Here is a 17431-nt window from a genome sequence, read left to right as displayed (position 1 = left end):
AAGTCAATATAGTTCCAACGACAACCATTCTTTCACCAAATTTTTGGGTAAGTTGACACTGGCGTATAGTTAAGAAAGTAAACAGCCATGTCCCAGACTGGGAGAAAATGTGTGGGCACAAGAATCTAAGAGACGAGTATCCAGGACACCCGTGAAGCCCTACTGCCCAAGGGCAGAAAGACAAACGGCCTGATTTTAAACAGGGCAAAATATCCGAGCAGATACTTCCCAGGAAAGATATATAAACGGCCAGTAAGTATAGGAAGAGCCTGCTTGACATTATCGTACATGAACACAAACTAAAAGGAGATGGAACACAGGAAGCCTTGCGTGTATCTGGCTGGGGTGGAAAACGGTTTCTACACAGTAAACAGACTGGCAGTTCTTAATCAAGTTCACACTTAGCCTAAGTTCCAGAAGTTTCACTCATAGGTGTCTGCCCATGAGAAGTGAAAAGACACGTGTTTGTATGCAAACGACCACGGCGGCTTCATTCACAGTAACCAGAGACCGGGACTTTCCCGGTGGTCCACAGGTCAGGACTCCACGCTCCCGACGCACAGGGCACGCGTTCCATCCTGGTCGGGGAACTCTGCCCTCACATGCCGCGTGGCGCAGCCAAAAAAAGAAGAACTGGGAACTGAAAACAACTCAGATGTCTCCTCCACCAATAGGTGAACAGCTGCGAGGCTGTCAGACCACGAAGCATCATCAGAAACAGAACGAACCCTGATGAGCAGAGACAGGAGTATCCTAAATCACGGTTCTGAGGAAAGAAGCCAGAGACCGAAGGGTGTGAGCAGCAGTTCCAGAAGCTACATGCAGGGCAAGACCAGCTCTCCGGTGCGGGAGACCTGGCCAGCCGCTGCCTCGGGGGTGTGGGGACCGGCTGCCCGGGGGGCTGGACGTGCTCGTCTGAAGACAGCGCTCCACCTATTCCCTCAGCGGGCTGACAGTGCGCGGTTATGTCTGAGAAGAGTCGAACCGAAAACGGGGGGCTGTAACCGCTCTGTAGAGGCAGTGGCTGGGGGGGCCCTGGGACTTCGGGGTGCTGTCCTGCTCCTGAGTCTCAGTGTCGGTGACACCAGTGTGCTCCTTTGTGAAGAATTCAATAACCTCAATGTATTTGTGCCCTTTTCTCCGTCTAAATTACTCTTTAATTAAAATAGCGTTAAAACACATGCATTTGGAGAAAGAGGTGAGGTTGTGAGCAGGCGCGTACTCACTTCCCTCACTGCTTCTCCCGCCCAGTGTGGACCAGCGTCAAGCTGCCTGGTCAGGCAGCCGTTGCCTGCAGCACAGTGAGGCTGAGTCCCAGGACAGGCCTTCTGACCTCAGGGCCCCGAGCAGGCGCCCAACACATTCACAGTCTGTCTCCACCCACTCTCACAAACAAGATGGATCTCCTGACCGACAGGACCTCTCCAGACTCACCTGCAGCTCGTGGTGCTGGAGGGATGAACACTCAGGCCAGGAGGCGCAGGACAAGCACTGTGGCCGGGCTCACAGCCCCGCCGCTGAACCCGAGATGCAGGCAGGACAACCCCGGCGTGTTGTATTCAACCTTACAATCACCAGCTTAAACATGAGGACGTGCGGACTCAAGATCCCGAAAGAGACTCGGGCGGGCAACATCCCTGACCTTCCTTCCAGGTGCGGAGAACGCCCTGCAGCCCAGAGGGAGGGGCCGAGCCCTGGGGACCTGCCACACCCCAGGGACCTGCGTCCACCTGCTTGCTGGGCCCTCGGGTCCCCGCACTGGGCTCTGCCTTCTCCCCTGGGGTCCCCAGCACTACAAACCCCAGTCTGGCAGCCCAAAGGCTCCAGGAGATGAGGCTGGGCCTGGGGCCACATGCTGACGGTCCCCTTGAGAGAGCGAGATTCCCGACAGTGCTAAACAGGTGGTAGGCACGGCCAGCCTGCAGAGCTTGATTTCCCGTTTCACCGTGAAGATGGAGGAAAAGCTTAACTTAGGCCGGGCCATTCTTCTGAGTGGTGTTCCTGACTTGTCAAGAGGACAGAGAGTAAAAGAAATGAATAATTTTTGGGAGCTTGCCTGTATATTACTTGATCTGACAAGTTATCTGAGAAATTTCAAACGATCTGAAGGAACAGAACCAAAAGAAAGGATATTACACCAAGAACTTTACTGGCAACACCTTTTTAATAGGTCAAAGTAACTGTACAGTTCATTATATTCTTCCTGAGAATAATTTATATCCCCCAACAAACTAAAGGGAGGGTGTACTTTTCAAAATTATGTAACAGAATGGATGGTAAAACTGGACATCAAAGGGAAACCAAGTCTGTTTCACCCGATTCTCTCCTGGGAAGACAGACATGATGAAGGGTTAGTTAACTCCAGTGGCTGTAAAATAGTCAACATGGCTTTAATCTTTCTTTATAAATTATATAAAAATGGAAAACAGGGATGGTTCCAGAACTTCTTCTCAATGCAGTTTGGAGGTGCTCTGGTACAAAGCATTTCTGCTTCCGAGAGAAATAACATCGCTACAAAAAACTGGCACATTATTCTGGTGAAAAAAGACAAAAGTTTTTAGTGTGTTCTACAGCTAGTTTCCAACCAAATGTTTCACACACCCACATGAAAGTAAAAGGCAGGAAGGAGGAGAGGGTAGTTTTTTTTTCTGAAATGACTCAAGTCTTCAAAATATAGCTTTTATATCCTTCCTCTGTAAAGTGGTATTAGCATATTGCAACTGGAGAACGTTCTGACGACAAAACTCCAGTCTGGATAGCAAGTCTGCGGTTGGCAAAGGGCTTCTCAGCCCCGTGGTTCCTGGAACCCTCCGCTTCCTCCTCTTCTTCCAAAGCGAGGTCTGGCCAGTTCAGGAATCAGCGTGTCACTGCCTCGGCCATTTCCACGAAAGCGTATCCTGACGTGAGCACAGCCTATCCTTCATCGTTCTTGAGCTTCTCACATACAACTTTTACTCTCAGAAAAATGCTGCACTGTGGATCCCGGACTTTTCTGAACACCATGATTAAAGAGCTGAAACAACAACAACCCAAATCAAAACGCAGTTAAACTTATGAGATTTCCAAGCAGCCGTCAGTCAAAACGTTGGCGCTGGGCGTGCCTGCGCCGGCCGGGGGGCCTCGTGGCGGGTGGGGCAAGGGCGGGTCGTGCTCAGTGCGGCCTCGGCTGCCCCAGGGCCTTCAGTCTGGCCTGGTCGATGACGTCGAGCAGGTTCTTGGCGTCCACGGCCAGTGCGCGTGCGCGGCCGTCAGCATCTGCTTCTTGTACTCCTGCTGCAGGCTGGTCATGACGTACTGCTGGGCCAGTTTCATCTTGTTGATGAGCTCCCCCAGGTCGGAGTTCAGCAGCTTCTGGGCCATCTCGATCTGCAAGGACAAGAGGGTCAGGAGAGCTGCCTGTGGCCACTGCTCAGGGGTCTCAGGAGCTCTTCTTAGGTGCCTCCTAAGAAAGAGACTCCTTCTTCCCTGGAAACGAGACAGAACCGGGTCTCCGCCGCCAGGCCTGCATGCCTCTACTGCCCCTGCCGTGGGACTTTCCTCTGCTCCCCGGGAGGTGGTTCAAGGGTGTCAGGAGGCCCGCCCCACTTGGATGTCAACTCCAGACCCTTCCGAACAGATCAGAGGGCGAAGTGGGGGTCGCAGTGATCTATCCACCTGCTCTTTAAACAGTCAGCGAGCACTTCCTGTGTACAAGGCCCCCAGAGCTGTGGACACAGGGACGATGAGAGAAACCACCCCACAGAGACGGACCCGGAGAAGAGCAGGTCCCAGCTCTGAAGAGCAACAGAGACGCCTCGGGGGGCGCGCCCCTCAGCCGGCCGGGACTGCACCCGCTTGCTGGCTTCCACCGTGAAGGGCTCACGGCCCCCCACTCACCGTGCTCCTGCGCAACGCAGCAGGGGGAGGCCCAAGGGGTTTCAGGAGGGGGAATGCCGTAACCCAGAAGGGGCGCTGGTGCGTGAAGGGACTGAACCGAGGTGGGGAGAGCTCGGAGGCAGCGTAAGCAGCTGAGAGAAGCTGTGGCTCCTCAGGGAAGAGGGGCGAGGCCATGAGGAGGAGAAGCAAGGCCTGACCCGAGACGGGACAGCAGACTGTCTGTGCGCGTGTGCGTGCGTGTGTGTGCACGTGCATGTGTGGTTCATGCTGGGCAGGGTGGAGGGTGCACACTGGTCCCACTGACGCCGCAGGAAGAACGTGCTGTTGGGGCAGACTCCCGCAGAGAGCCGGTGCCCAGGGCTCGGGGGGCGCCCACTGACAGCAGAGGGGCGGCTCTGAAACATCGGGACCTGTAGGCGTCGGGAGAACTGCCGTGGAGAAAAGGTGTCTGTGAACACACACTGGCGGGCAGCTTGGGGTGGTCACACTCAAGGCAGGAGAGAACAGCTGTGGGGGTGGGGGGCAAGCAAGGTTGAAAGGAGGGAAGTTCTGAAATCCAGGGGTCTCACCGGGGAGTCAGGACTGGGGGCAGGGGACGGGGGGTGGCCTCCAGGATCCCCGGCAGGAGAAGTAGATAAATGCTAACACTGGGTCCAGAGGGACCCGGCCAGGCAGACGGGTGGGAAGGCGGGAGAGGAAGCAGGAGAGCAGGAGGCAGGGAGCTGTGCACAGGAGAGCCAGCGACAGGGCGGGGCCGTGGCAGGCCTGGCAGCTACGGCTGCGGTCAGACCTGGTCATGTGGGGCCTCCCCGGGCGCTCAGGCGGTAAAGAATCTGCCTGCAATGCAGGAGACCCGGGTTCGATCCCTGGGTGGGGAAGATCCCCGGGAGAAGGGAATGGCCACCCAGTCCAATATCCTTGCCTAGAGAATCCCAGGGACAGAGGAGCCTGGCAGGCTACTGTTTCCTCACTTCTGGTACCTGGAGTTTCCTCATTCTGATGCAGAATTCTTGCTCACTGTAGAAAACCAATTAAAGTTCTAATAAAGCAGACAAAAGAGCTAATCTAACTGGAGAGAAACATAAATCTACACGGTGACAATGGTCAGAACCATTTTCCAAAATGATATTAAGTGGTGTCGTGCAAGGGAATCGATGTCACGTACAGAAGACCCGCGCAGGAGCTGTGCCCAGCTGCCCCGCACGTCCTGACACCTGCCTGGGACATGGCTTCCCGAGGGGATGCAGCGGGGAGGGGGGACCCCCAGCCCTGAGGCCTGGTCCCGTCGTGGGGGACAGCGAGTGCCTGAGCAGCTGGCCCAGGAGAAGCACACAGACACGTTGGGGTCAGGGGCCCCGCGAGCCCCGGGCTGTCGCCCACCAGAGGGAGAAGCCAGAACGCGAGCCTGCCAGTAGGTGTGAAACCCCAGTCGTGGCGACCGTGCCAAGTAAGAGAACAGCCCCGCCGTCAGGAAAGGCGAGCGGAAACACCACAAGCAGGGGGGTGACACAGCCCCTCCCAGGGGGCCCCAGAGAGGCAGACGCCAGCGAGCAGACACACAGAGACTGCAAACGTGGCCCAACGGGGAGACTGGGGCGGGGGGACCTGAAAACTCCTGGTGCTGTTCTGGAAACTTTCTGTAAGTCTGAAATCATTTCAAAATAAAAAGTAAAGAAAAAAACTAACAAAACAAAAACAAGGCCTGCTGGGCTGAAGGACAGACCATGGGCCCCCAGACAGAAAGCAGAAAAGTGAACACAGGAGACAGGGCCGGCGAGGCGTGGGAAATGAGCAGGGCCAGGTGCGGGTCCCCAGACGCTACTTATTTACTGGTCACAGGTTTTATATCGCGGCTTTCAGCAGGAATCCAGGACCGCTCACAGAGGAACTCGAGGAAACTCCGCCCAGCCCGCTGCTCCGTCTGTGCTCCCGAGGACTCCACGGGGCCCGCAGTCCTGCACCCCTGCTCCTACCCGCCCTCAGGACGGCCCGTTCTTCAGGGCGTGGGCGCCAGTCACCCATCGCGGCCCCCAGGATGGACGGGTGGTCCTCAGAGTCCCTGACTGGGGCGCTGGCCGGAAGGTCACGCCCTGCAGAGCAGTCACCACAGCCCCCCAGGGCCCACACGCTGCCCCCTGGATGAGGCCCTACCTCTCGGTGGGTGCTGGCGGGCAGAACAGGAATGGTCTCATCCACCGTGGCCAACAGCGTCCTCAGGGCCAGGCCGACTTCCTAACAGACAGGAGACCACACCAGCGTTAGGATGCACACCAGGCAGCTCCACGCCAGCCGTGACGGTGTCTCCTTCCAGCGACAGGACTTTCATTTCCTTTTCAATACTTTGGGGGAAATTTCTGTATTTCTTTTCCACAGTCCTGAGCCTGATCTCGTTATGAGGCAGATTCAGATCTCTGGACACCCACTGCTGTCCTGTCCGGGGAACAGGGGCTCAGGCAGGGAAAGCGGGCCGCGTGTGCAGAGAGACTCTCTTCCCTCCCCGGTGCTTTCCGCAGCCTCAGGGGCCAGCCGGGAACGCTGTGGCTGCTGCTACACGTGGGAGCAAATGCCAGGTGGCACCAGCTCTGGGGGCCTCGCCGACCCCGGGGCTTCATCCACTGTGCACACGGGGCACAACAGCCCTCCCCTGGCCACTCAGGGTTTAAAGGGATCAAGTGTAATCAAAGGTGGTATGACGCCACGGGGTCAACTACGGAAAGACTCAGGTGCTAGGTTATGCCCGCAGCATGGTGAGACCAGTGAGGACAGGCTGCTTATTACCGCTCGATCAACCGACAAGAAGTATCACACAGCGTAAGATGCAGCTTCTATAAAATCACCCTAAAAAGCTTTATTATGTACCAAATCCTGGCTGCTTTTGTATACAGTTGAGTTTATTAGTATTTAGGGAAAAAAAAATGCCTGTGGTTCCTGCAAGTTGACCCTTAAGAACGCTGGCTACAGTTGCTATGGGAGTAGGCTACAAACTCAGCCAGAATGGATTAACTGGGCTGCCCACAAAATAGCACGACTTCCGAGCAGCTATTCCACACTGGGGTTTAAAAACAGCTGTTCCAGAGATGGCTCACTGGTACACTAAAAAGGTTGTTCAATCCTGGAACTCTACAGAAAAAGGAATAATCCTGTTAAAAAATGAGCAAAGGACTTGAACAGACATTTCTCCAAAAAGATAAATCGGGAACAGAATGACCACACAATCCAGCAATTCCACTTCTAGGTGAATGCCCTACAGAGCTGAAAGCAGGGTCTCCCCGGATTACCTGTCTGGCCCTTTAAAACGTAACCACCTGCCCTGCCATGGCGGCACCAGACTGTCGGCGTTCTCCTGCCGCTGTTCTCACCCGAGACCCCCTGAACCAGCAGCCGCTGTTGATGACTCCTCTGCACAGGATGCTCCGGGACCGAGGTCGGGAACAGCAGTGGTCACCGTGCGGCACGGGCCTTCTGAAGCGGCGGGATGGATGGGCCTGAGGGCCGCAGGGACCGCAGCCGTGCGCGTGACGGGGCTCAGCTCACCTTCACCATGGGGACGTACTCCTCCGGCGGGGCGGGCTGAATCTTGCTGGACATCTCGATGACCGCTCTCACCAGGCCTGTCACGTTCTCATACACCCTGTCGTTGGACCGGTCCAGGTTGGCCGTGGGAGGGGGGCTGATCTCCTGGGGCTGAAGCTGCCAATACAGAAGCCAGTTATCTTTCCCTCGTCCAGCAGATGGCAACGTATCACCGCAATGCGGCTAGGAAGGGTCTTTAAGAGAGATCAGAGCAGATCACTTAAGGGATCTTGTCTTAGGGGACACACTTCAGTCTGAGGATGATGGAAAGCAGTTCATCCAAGTGACAAATGACTAAGGCACAACTTTTTCTAACTTTGAGCTCAGTTAAAGGAAATGAGAGGGAATCGCACGCATTGTACTCAAAGCCCCAGTTCATTCAGAGAGGTGATTCACTACCCTAAACCCCCAAAATCATTCACCAGAAGAGGAAGAACCCGGGAACCCCACGCCTCTCTGAGGACTTATGGTTATAACAAGTGGACAAGTGCAAGTCTCCTTTAAACGGACAACCTCTGTGTGCTGAGCGCTGCTGCAGCGGGAGCTGTGCGGGTGTTGCTCTGTGGGGGGCCCCTGTTCCCTCACCCACAGTCGAGATGGGGGTGAAACGAAGGAGCACATGTGAAGGTGCCCACCACAGGGCATGGGCACACAGGCTTCAGCAAGTGCTACCCAAGACAACCCGAGCCCTGAAGGCTGCGCTGAGGCCCCGGAGGAACCGCCAGTGCGTTAAAAGTCAAACCGGCCGCCCAGGCACGGAAGGACAGCACGCGTCTATCCTGACGAGACCGAGGGGCAGCAGCAGCACTCGCCCATGTGGACCTGCTGCCAGCGCTCAGCCATCTCTGACCCCGGGACAGAAAGTGAAGGAGTGCTCCACCACTGCCCAGATGCTCGTGGTCACTCTGCGGCAAACACACGTGCTGCTTTGGGGGCAAACCAAGCGAACGCGTCCTCCCCGGGCTTCCCGCCTCCTGGTCCAGATGAGCATGCAGAGCAGGGTGTGACGGAGAGCTGGACAGACACGCAGACACCATGTGCTTACCCTCCATGGCTATTGTCGAACGGAAGGTGAGGACAAGTTAAAGGAATTTGTCAGAGAGAGGGAAAAAAGAAAAACAGTATTAATAAAGGCAGCAGACAAAACCCCCATAAAAACACACGAGCAGAACAAGAGGAGCAGGTTTCCGCCTGTTGCTTGGCTCGCGGGCGAGCCAAGCGCAGCCGCCGGGCGGTCTGTTCAGGGCACCCGCGTACTCAGTAGGGGCCTGCCATGCACCATGCTTGCTTTCATGAATAAATGAGGAAAACAACATGCAAAGCCCGAGCGTGACAATCCGGCAGCCGTGCAAGGATCCACAGAATTGGGGGTCTTCTATAAAGAAAGAGGCGTATCTATGCTGTGTTCACACAACACTGCCCGCTGGACTCCTGAGGTTCAGGAGGAACGGCACACCCTCAGTCCCTGAGCGCCCCCGACACCCGACATCCTCGGAAACAGGCTTCGACCCAGCCGTCCCGCTGTGACAGAGATGCCCGACTGGGGGCTGTATTTAAAGATACCAGGAGCTTCATTTAAAAACAAACGAACAAAAAATACCCCTCATTTGAACCAGTTCTTATGGCTGGGTTCTTCCTTTATTTTAAGTCTAGAAATTTTATTTAATGTTTTCTTTTCTCTATAGCTTTAGAGCTATTCTACTGTAATATGACCGACAAAGTTAACTGAGAGAAATATGGATTTCTTGACTTTTCTTTAGAACTGTCTGAATTCTATACCCTTTGGTATAGAAATTCAGCAGAATCCTAAATTCTGAGGTCCAATCCTCCACGCTGTGTGCGCGGGAAAGGGGGAAGTTGTTAGTAACAGCATCACTTCCGAGAGCAGAAGCGTTGGCACTGAGATGCTGAATGTGGCGGGAGAGCCGGCTCAAAGGGCATCAATCAGGATGGAGAGGGGGGCTTCCTCAGGTGTGGCAGCCGGGGCTCCGACAAAGAACCACGACTGGACTCCTGGAGGAGAGGGCGGTCCGTCCTACTCTGTTCAAAGCTCGTTCCTTTGTGTTCATCCTTTGCCCAGCTCTTGTGAGGGCAGCACTGTCATCACACAGCCAGGGGCCACTCCCGGGGACCCTCCCACAGCACCAGCTTGCTTTGCAGACAGCTGACACTGGCCTCCTATTTTCTTGAGCTTGACCACTTGGAGGCCCCTGGAAGAAGGTTAGGACACACCACCAACCCACAGAGACACAGGTAATCCAACCACTCGCGGTGGGAGGGGTCGTCCTGGAAGACTTTGGTAATTCAGAGCCGAAATGTAAAGCCACCAAGCAGAAACTGAGACTGGTTTCTGGCTATTATTTGGATGAATACCAGGTAAAGGTAAGCATTTCTGTATTAAAGAGAGAGCTTCTTTCAGACTGGATTTGATAATAGAGATAAATACTTCACACTTATCAATCAGAGTGTATTTTAAGTAAGCACACTCTTTCCACAAAGACTTCTACTTGTTCAATATCCTATATATACCCTGTAACAAGGTTGTTTCCCCATTATATTTATTCATAATGTTAGTCCACATGTTAAAAATGAACACAGGTCAGAGGTCTAAGCTGGTGTCTGATCTACTTTTAAAGTTGGTTTTTCACTGCAATACAGGCCATTTTGAAATTTTCTTCTTTTGCTTATGAGAATGAAAAAATTTCCCTAACCCAATTTCTCTCTTCGTTTTTAAAATTTATGTAAATAAACCACATCAGGAAAGGGTTTGTCCTTTTCTGCTCCTCTGTGCTGCTAGCGGAGTTATGGGCCCGGAGGCCTGGCAGCTGGGGAAGCCAAGCCCCAGGCCGTCCCCAGGACCAGCACTCTGGTTTCTGGGAGCTGGTGACCTGTCCTTGGACAGGGGTGCCTCTGGGCCCATGCTAACCTCCACACTGCCCCTGCAGGGGCCAGGGTGGTCCGAGAGAGCAGCCTCTAGGCTGCAGGCAGATGCGCGCCTGGACATGACGTTTTCTCTGCCTGGACAACCTCTCTGACTCTCCTGCCTCTATGAGGAAATCAGCCCCTTGGCTTCTGGTGTAAACCTGGAGAGGCAGCACACAGCATGTGGATGGAAAGTCAGGTCTGCAGCTAAATGCTGGGTCAGCTATAGGGAGGCTGTACCTTTGAAATGCCCTTTAACCTCTGGGAACCGGGGTGTCTCACGTGAAAGCTGAGAAAAACGGTAAGACCACCGATCCCGTGAGGCTGATGTGAGCTTTAAACTACACAGGACAAGTTCTGCCACAGCAGCTGGCACTCAATAAATGGTGGTTGTCAATGAAACACAGCTTATCAGGATTGATCACAGCTACTGGGTTCTAATATGTACCTTTTTCTAGGCACCATGAAGAAGGAAAAAATACCAGTCAACATACCACCTTGATTTTAGAGATATATTCTGAGAGATAACTGACCTAATGGGGAGTGGAGGTGCCCCTCCGCTTGAGCGGGCACACAGCAGGCAGCTGCAGCCGCAGCACACGCTGCTGGGCATACACAGTTGCGGTCCCGGTCGGGGAAGGATCGAAACCCACACCCCACTCCCCCGCCGCCCCAAGCCACGTGGACGGACTTGGAGACACTGTGCCTGCTCAAGGTCTCGCGTCCCCCAGGTGTCTGGCTCAACTCCTCTGTACCATCAGAAGGTATCCTAGCACTTTACCTCAAAGAAACATCCTGTCTGATAAGAAAACACTCTTGAGATAGGGTCTGACTGAGGCCCTGGACTATCACGTGAGAGAACACAGGAAAAGAGTTCCCAGTAAGGCTGGTCCTGACTCCGAGCGGGGTCTGGAGCTGATGGAGGAGCCCCCCACCCCACCGCACATCACTGCAGGGTTGGCACCTGGGATGAAAGCTGCTCACCTTGACGCCCTCGTTGTAACTGTCCCCAGGGCTGCCGAGGCTGGCCAGGCTGCCCAGGTGCCCGGGGGCTCCGGGACGCGGCGGCTTCTTTGGTGGTGCTGCAGGATCTGGTAAAGGAATGAGCCCCATTGAGTAACGTCCGTTAATGGAAAGGATGGAAACGACTCCCAAATAAACGGAGTTATTACAACAGGCGCTAGTCTGAGAGAGGGCCCCCTGCAGGGGTGGGGGTGGGGTGTTTCTGGCGCATTAGAGCTGTAACTCCTGTTTTCCAGTACTTCAGGCGTGGGCTGAATTTGGTAAACATCACACATGCTGTGGTCTGCAGCGGGAGAAGCATGAACACATCACGAGGCATTCCAAAGCTAAGAAACTACACTCCCTTCAAATTACACAAACTGTGTGATGCACAATCCATTTTTTAACTTACCTGGTTTGCCCACAGGCTGATATATGTGCTGGTTTCCAGTCTGTGGGGAAAAAAGACACGGGGTCAGTGCAGTAGGGTGCTGCGCCACAAGGCAACAGCCGCCCCGTCCAGGACGCCTGAGCTAAACACTGGGTTCAAAGGCTAACGAGACGGTTGTACCTAACATCCAGGGGGTGTGGGGTCAAGGTGGTCACAATTTCAGCATTTCTTTAAAGAAATTATATCCACAGACGTCTCCAGTTGGCCTACAGGAGTGTGAAATCTGTGTCTGCATCTGGATGCACGGCCCCCGCGCCCCACCCCATCACAAGAAGGGGAGCTATTGGGGACAGCAACGAGAAGAGGTTTCACAGCACTGGGACATCTATGTTGTCACTATCGCCTGAAGGAACTGGGGTGACACGCCCTCTGCTCTGCACTAGCCAGAGGCCAAGCCAGGAAGCCAGACCACCCCAGGCAGGCGCACAGACAACCAGCCCTCGTCTAGACCGCCGTGCCTACAGCTGCGATCAGAGCCACCTATCCTAGGCTGACTGAATGAAAAGAAGTATGTTCAGAACCCTACCCTACTTTTGAAGAGAGACTTGCCTTGGTTACTCTAAAACAATAAACTGGCTACAATACAAGTATTTTAAGGTGCTTTCCTTTTTACTGAGCAGAGACCCACTTCTTTAAAACACAAGGATCAGGAGACAGCACACAGAGCCACAACTGCTCCTCACCCAGGACCGCAGCAGCTCCCGCCAGGTCACTGAACACTCCGTTTTGAAGATGACCTGATCACAGTATGGGGCTTTATTTCAGGGTACTCTGTTCTATTCCACTGACCTACGTGTCTGTCTTTGTGCCAGGACCTTACTGTTTTGATTACTGCAGCTTTGCAGTATAGTCTGAAGCCAAGAAGGTGCTTCCTTCAGCTCTGTTCTTCCCCAAGGCTGTTTTGGCTACTCAGGGTCATTTGTGTTTCCATACATGTTTTAAATGTATCTGTCCTGGGTCTGCTAACAACGCCATTAGTGTCTTGACAGGGGCTGCACTGGTCGTTTTAGCCGCATCACTTCTTCCAGTCCAAACCCACAGCGGGTCTTTTCAGCCATTTGTATTGTCTTCAGTTTCTTCCATCAGCATCCTAGTGTTCAAAGTACACGTCTTTTGTCTCCTTACGTTAAGTTTATCCCTAGGTATCTTATTCTTTTTGATGTGGTGGTAAATGGGATTATTTCCCTAATTTTTCTTTCAGATAGTTCATTCTTAGTGTATAGAAATGCAACAGATTTCTCTATGTTAATTTTGTATCCTGTAACTCTACTGAATTCATTGATGAGTTCTAATAGCTTTCTGGTGGCATTTTTAGGATTTTCTGTGTATAGTATCATGTCATCTGCAAACAGTGACAGTTTTACTGACCTGAATTCCTTTTATTCCTTTTTCCTGTCTGGTTGCTGTGGCTAGGACTTCCAATACTATGTTGAATAAATGTGAGGAAAGTAAGCATCCTCGTCGTGTTTCTGATCTTAGAGAAAAATGCTTTCAGATGTGTGTCATCTTTTCAACATAAGGAAGGAGCCCTGTGTGTGGAGATGTTAAATGGGGGACTGTGTGATTTTGCACATGTGGACTAAAGAACCCCAACATTCTGTCCGTAGAGCCCACTGTGTGTGTGTGTGTGTGTGTGTGTGTGTGTGTGTGTGTATGAACACCAAACACTCTGTAGAGCCCAGTGTGTGTGTGTGCGTGTGCACACGTGTGTGTGATGGGAGAGGCCAAACCCTCACATGCTGGTGACTGGCCACATCTTCCAGGGGCCAGGTATTAGGGGAGCTGGATTTTATAGCACAGACTAGGGAAAACTATGCATTCTCCAGCTGGCTGACAACCTGGTCTCATGTATGTATGTTTTTACATATGTATGCACACATGTGTGTATGTATGTAGGCAGGCATGTGTCTAGAAATGAAGTGGTTTATATATACCCAAAAGCCTTATTAGGGTGGAAATTTATCTCCTTAATTCCATTACCCAGCAAGTGGCAGTTTCCCTTTTTTACTGGGAATTTAAGTTTTTTCTTTTATTATTATTTTTCTCTTAATTTATTTTAACCAGATATCCATTGATGGAAATCCTAATAAAATAATTTTAACTACTCTCCCCTAAAGAACAGGGAATATTTCTAGCAGGCTTTAAATGTATTTAGAATAATAAGAAGCTAGGTCTTCAAAGAGAATTTCAGGCATTTTCTCCTACAACATCCAGGAGAAAAATTTCCTGATTGAACAAATTTTCTCTGACTGTGGAAACTTTTATAAAACACGAAATAAGAGTATACAAATTTGGCCAGATGACAACTTGTAGTAACAGTTAACGTGTGCACGTATTTCAGTATTTCAGCTTACTACTGAAAAGACTGTGTTAGTGATGGGGAGAAATTCTGTGTACTGTATTTTTAATAACCTTGGCTGGAATGCCGGTTTCAGTTACGGAACGAGTCACTGTGTTCTGTATGACAAATACTAAAAAGCGTGGACACCCCAAGACACAAAGAGGTCCCAGTCCTGACAAGGATGCAGGCAGCTGCTTACCAGGCCCTGAGGACCTCCGTCCTCCCTGTCGATGCTGCCTCGAGAGAGCCGCACGTCAGGTTTCTGGAGAAACAAAAGCAAACCACACAGTTTCATTTTCGGCTTGAAAACCACTGATGTACTTCTGTACTAAGCGTCTTGAAGAGTTGAAAGTTCCAGAGTTTCAGAAAGACTCTCAAAGCCCATGGGTGACAAGTGCAAGTCAGCGGGCCCAGCAGAGCCCCCTTCTCTGCACGTGTGCACAGCTAACAGAACTGGCCTGCGCCCTGCCCCACGTGACACACGAAGATGTGGGCCTCACCTCTCTTCCTAGCAGCACGCTTTCTTTCCTGAGAAACCCCTGCCCCGGGAGCAGGCACCGATGACGTCTTCCTGGCAGGTGGAGGCTTATTCCTACTTGGCTGTCTTGCCAAACCAGCAAATGGTCCGGTGATGGGTACCCCCCACCGCATGGTGCACCCAGAATTCGAAACCAGACAGAGGAATCTCGACTTAGTAAGAGTGGGTGAATGTCACTAACAGAAGACTAAACAAAGTAGGCCACACGCTGTGAGGGTGTGGGGCCTGGTGGGTTTCCTCCTCACGGAAACAACGCCGCGCAGTGGCCCCAGCCTGCCCCACCACGGTGCGGGTTTCACGCAGCCCACAGGCAGACACGCCGACACCTGCCCTCTGTGCCAGACACACTGGCCGAAGCCCATCTCAAGGTACGTTCCCCTTGCCCTCTCCAGGCTGACCACTCATTTCTTGGTCTCCGTCAGTGCACCGTCTCTTTCAGAAACCCTGTATTTGGCAGAGATGACACAGGAAAAACGACTCTTGTAAAGGAAAGAACGTCCTGATGAGGGCCAGGTGCTGAGGACACTAGCCACAGGCGCCTGTTAGAGGTGGTGACAGAGAGATGAGCTTGGTCTCTCGCTTTACTTAGATGTGTTTTCAAAAGTGAAACCATGTCATATAATTCCGTAGCCTTCATATGACATCACACAGCGGAAACTGGCAAACATGGGAAATGTTGCACAGTATTCCAGAGTGTGAATGTTGTCACACACAGAACAAGGTGGAAGCAGCCTGGGTGCTGGCACTAGCCATCTGATGTACAAATTCACTCTCAAAGGAAAAAAAGTACTCAAGCTCCACTGTCCTCAGAGTAGAAAATGCCACCAAAGCAGAGCAATGTATGTATGTAGGGTGTGGGACTTGGGTCAGGCCCCGGCGCTCTCGAGCTGTGAGACCTGGGCCTCAACCTCTTCATCTGTAACACGGGTAGTAGGTGACACCACTCGCTGCATACCACCCCAATCCTCGTCAAGATTAAGCGAGGTAGTGCTGGCAAAGCACTGAGACCGCCACGTATGTGTGAAGCACAATAAAACAGCTCACCTGCTGTTTGCTGAACATCTGGGCCGTTTTCAAAATTTCACGTGCATGAACAGGCTCTGGGTGAACAGCTCTGTGTACAAACCTTTGACTAAATTCCTGAGCACTTCCTGGGCACATGTTTCTGACAGCTGAGTTACTGAGCCACAGGGTTTGAACATGCGAAAAGCAGAATGTGTCAGCCACCAGGTTGCATCTCTGTCCCGCGCCTGCCTCTGTCCATGAGGCCCTGTGCCCCAGCACCGCTGGACTTCACTGAAAACCCGCGGCCAGTCAACAAGCGAAGTGCCACCTGTTGGGACTCCCCCGCCCCTTCCCTACATGGCACAACGCCTGCTTCTTCTCACCACACAGGTGCTAAGCTGCCATGGACAAGGGGCTTCACTTCTCCTGATCCAGTTCACCTGTATGATTATTACAAGGACTAAGTAAGTGTCTGGCACAGAAATGGTTTTTCCAGTAGTCATGTATGGATGTGAGAGTTGAACTACAATGAAACCTGAGCACTGACGAATTGATGCTTTTGAGAGTCCCTTGGACTGCAAAGAGATTCAACCAGTCAATCTTAAAGGAAATCAGTCCTGAATATTCATTGGAAGGACTGATGTTGAAGCTGAAACCCCAATACTTTAGCCACCTGATGTGAAGAAGTGACTCCTTGGAAAAGACCCTGATGCTGGGAAAGATTGAAGGCAGGAGGAGAAGGGGACGACAGAGCATGAGATGGTTGGATGGCATCACCGACTTGATGGACATCAGTCTGAGCAAGCTCTGGGAGTTGGTGATGGACAGGGAAGCCTGGTGTGCTGCAGTCCATGGGGATGCAAGAGTTGGACACAACTGAACGAACTGGCACAGAAATGGGCACATATGAGATGTTTAGCAAATATGTGCTGAAGGAAGGCTTCCAACTTGAAGTCCTCTCCCGTGCACCACCCTGTCTTCAGACCTGGACCATGGAGGAAACACGGAGGGCTGTGTCCTGGGTGGGAGCAGAGTCCCGTCTGGGACCCTGTGACCCCGTCCTGATGCTTATCTTTCACTCCCGCTAGCTGACTCTGCCACGAGGGGGAAAACAGCTCCAACATTCATTTCCTTTCTCAGAACACAAAGCAGCTTTTATATACTCAAAACGTTCTCATTTTAAAGTTAAAACCCTGCCTTCAGCACAGCCCTGCATTAGAGAATGACCGTGCACACAGCAAGCAAAACAAACAGGGAGCAAAGCTTTTCTCTTTGAAAGCAGCACCCAAGAGGAAAGCAGGACCGCCCAGCGCGCTGAGGCTCTGATCAAGGCTGCTGGCTCTCTCCTGCCAGTTTGCAGGACAGCTTCCACCGCCGTGGAGCCATCTCAGAAACTGCACAGGCTGCATGACATCAGAGAAGGAGGTGGGGACATGCCACCAAGATTCCACTGTAGGTCGCGGCCCTGTGCTCTAGGCAAGAGCCTGCCACCCTGACAAATGTGTGCCAACAGAGGGGGAGGGACCTGAGGGATGCGCGACTCTCCAAAGTGCTCGATAAAAAGTCACCTCACACAACGAGGTAGGGCCTAAAATTGGATGCTTCCATAAACAGCTGCTGATTCTGATCTATTAGAAAAGAATCTGGGAATCACTACTGACAAAGCAATGTTAAGTTTTCAAAGAAGAAGGTGACTCCTCCACCAGGATGCAAGCTGACCCCG

At 52.5% G+C, this 17431-nt stretch overlaps 1 protein-coding gene across 1 annotated transcript in view; it reads right to left on the bottom strand.

Moving 5' to 3' along the window:
- Positions 1-2145: 2145 nt before the first annotated feature.
- The window catches only part of PTK2 (protein tyrosine kinase 2), a 192929-nt gene continuing 177643 nt past the window's right edge, over positions 2146-17431 (bottom strand). Inside the window, 7 exon segments of the mRNA XM_070382716.1 lie at positions 2146-3235; positions 3238-3366; positions 6028-6108; positions 7411-7566; positions 11356-11462; positions 11786-11825; positions 14365-14427. Of these exon segments, the coding sequence (XP_070238817.1) occupies positions 3152-3235; positions 3238-3366; positions 6028-6108; positions 7411-7566; positions 11356-11462; positions 11786-11825; positions 14365-14427 (660 nt within the window). The 3' untranslated portion in view covers positions 2146-3151.

The sequence above is a fragment of the Bos mutus genome, chromosome 14 (genome assembly GCF_027580195.1).
Source record: "Bos mutus isolate GX-2022 chromosome 14, NWIPB_WYAK_1.1, whole genome shotgun sequence".
Lineage (NCBI taxonomy): Eukaryota > Metazoa > Chordata > Mammalia > Artiodactyla > Bovidae > Bos > Bos mutus.
Note: the sequence above shows the minus strand (reverse complement) of the source record. Positions and strands in the feature narration are given on the sequence as shown.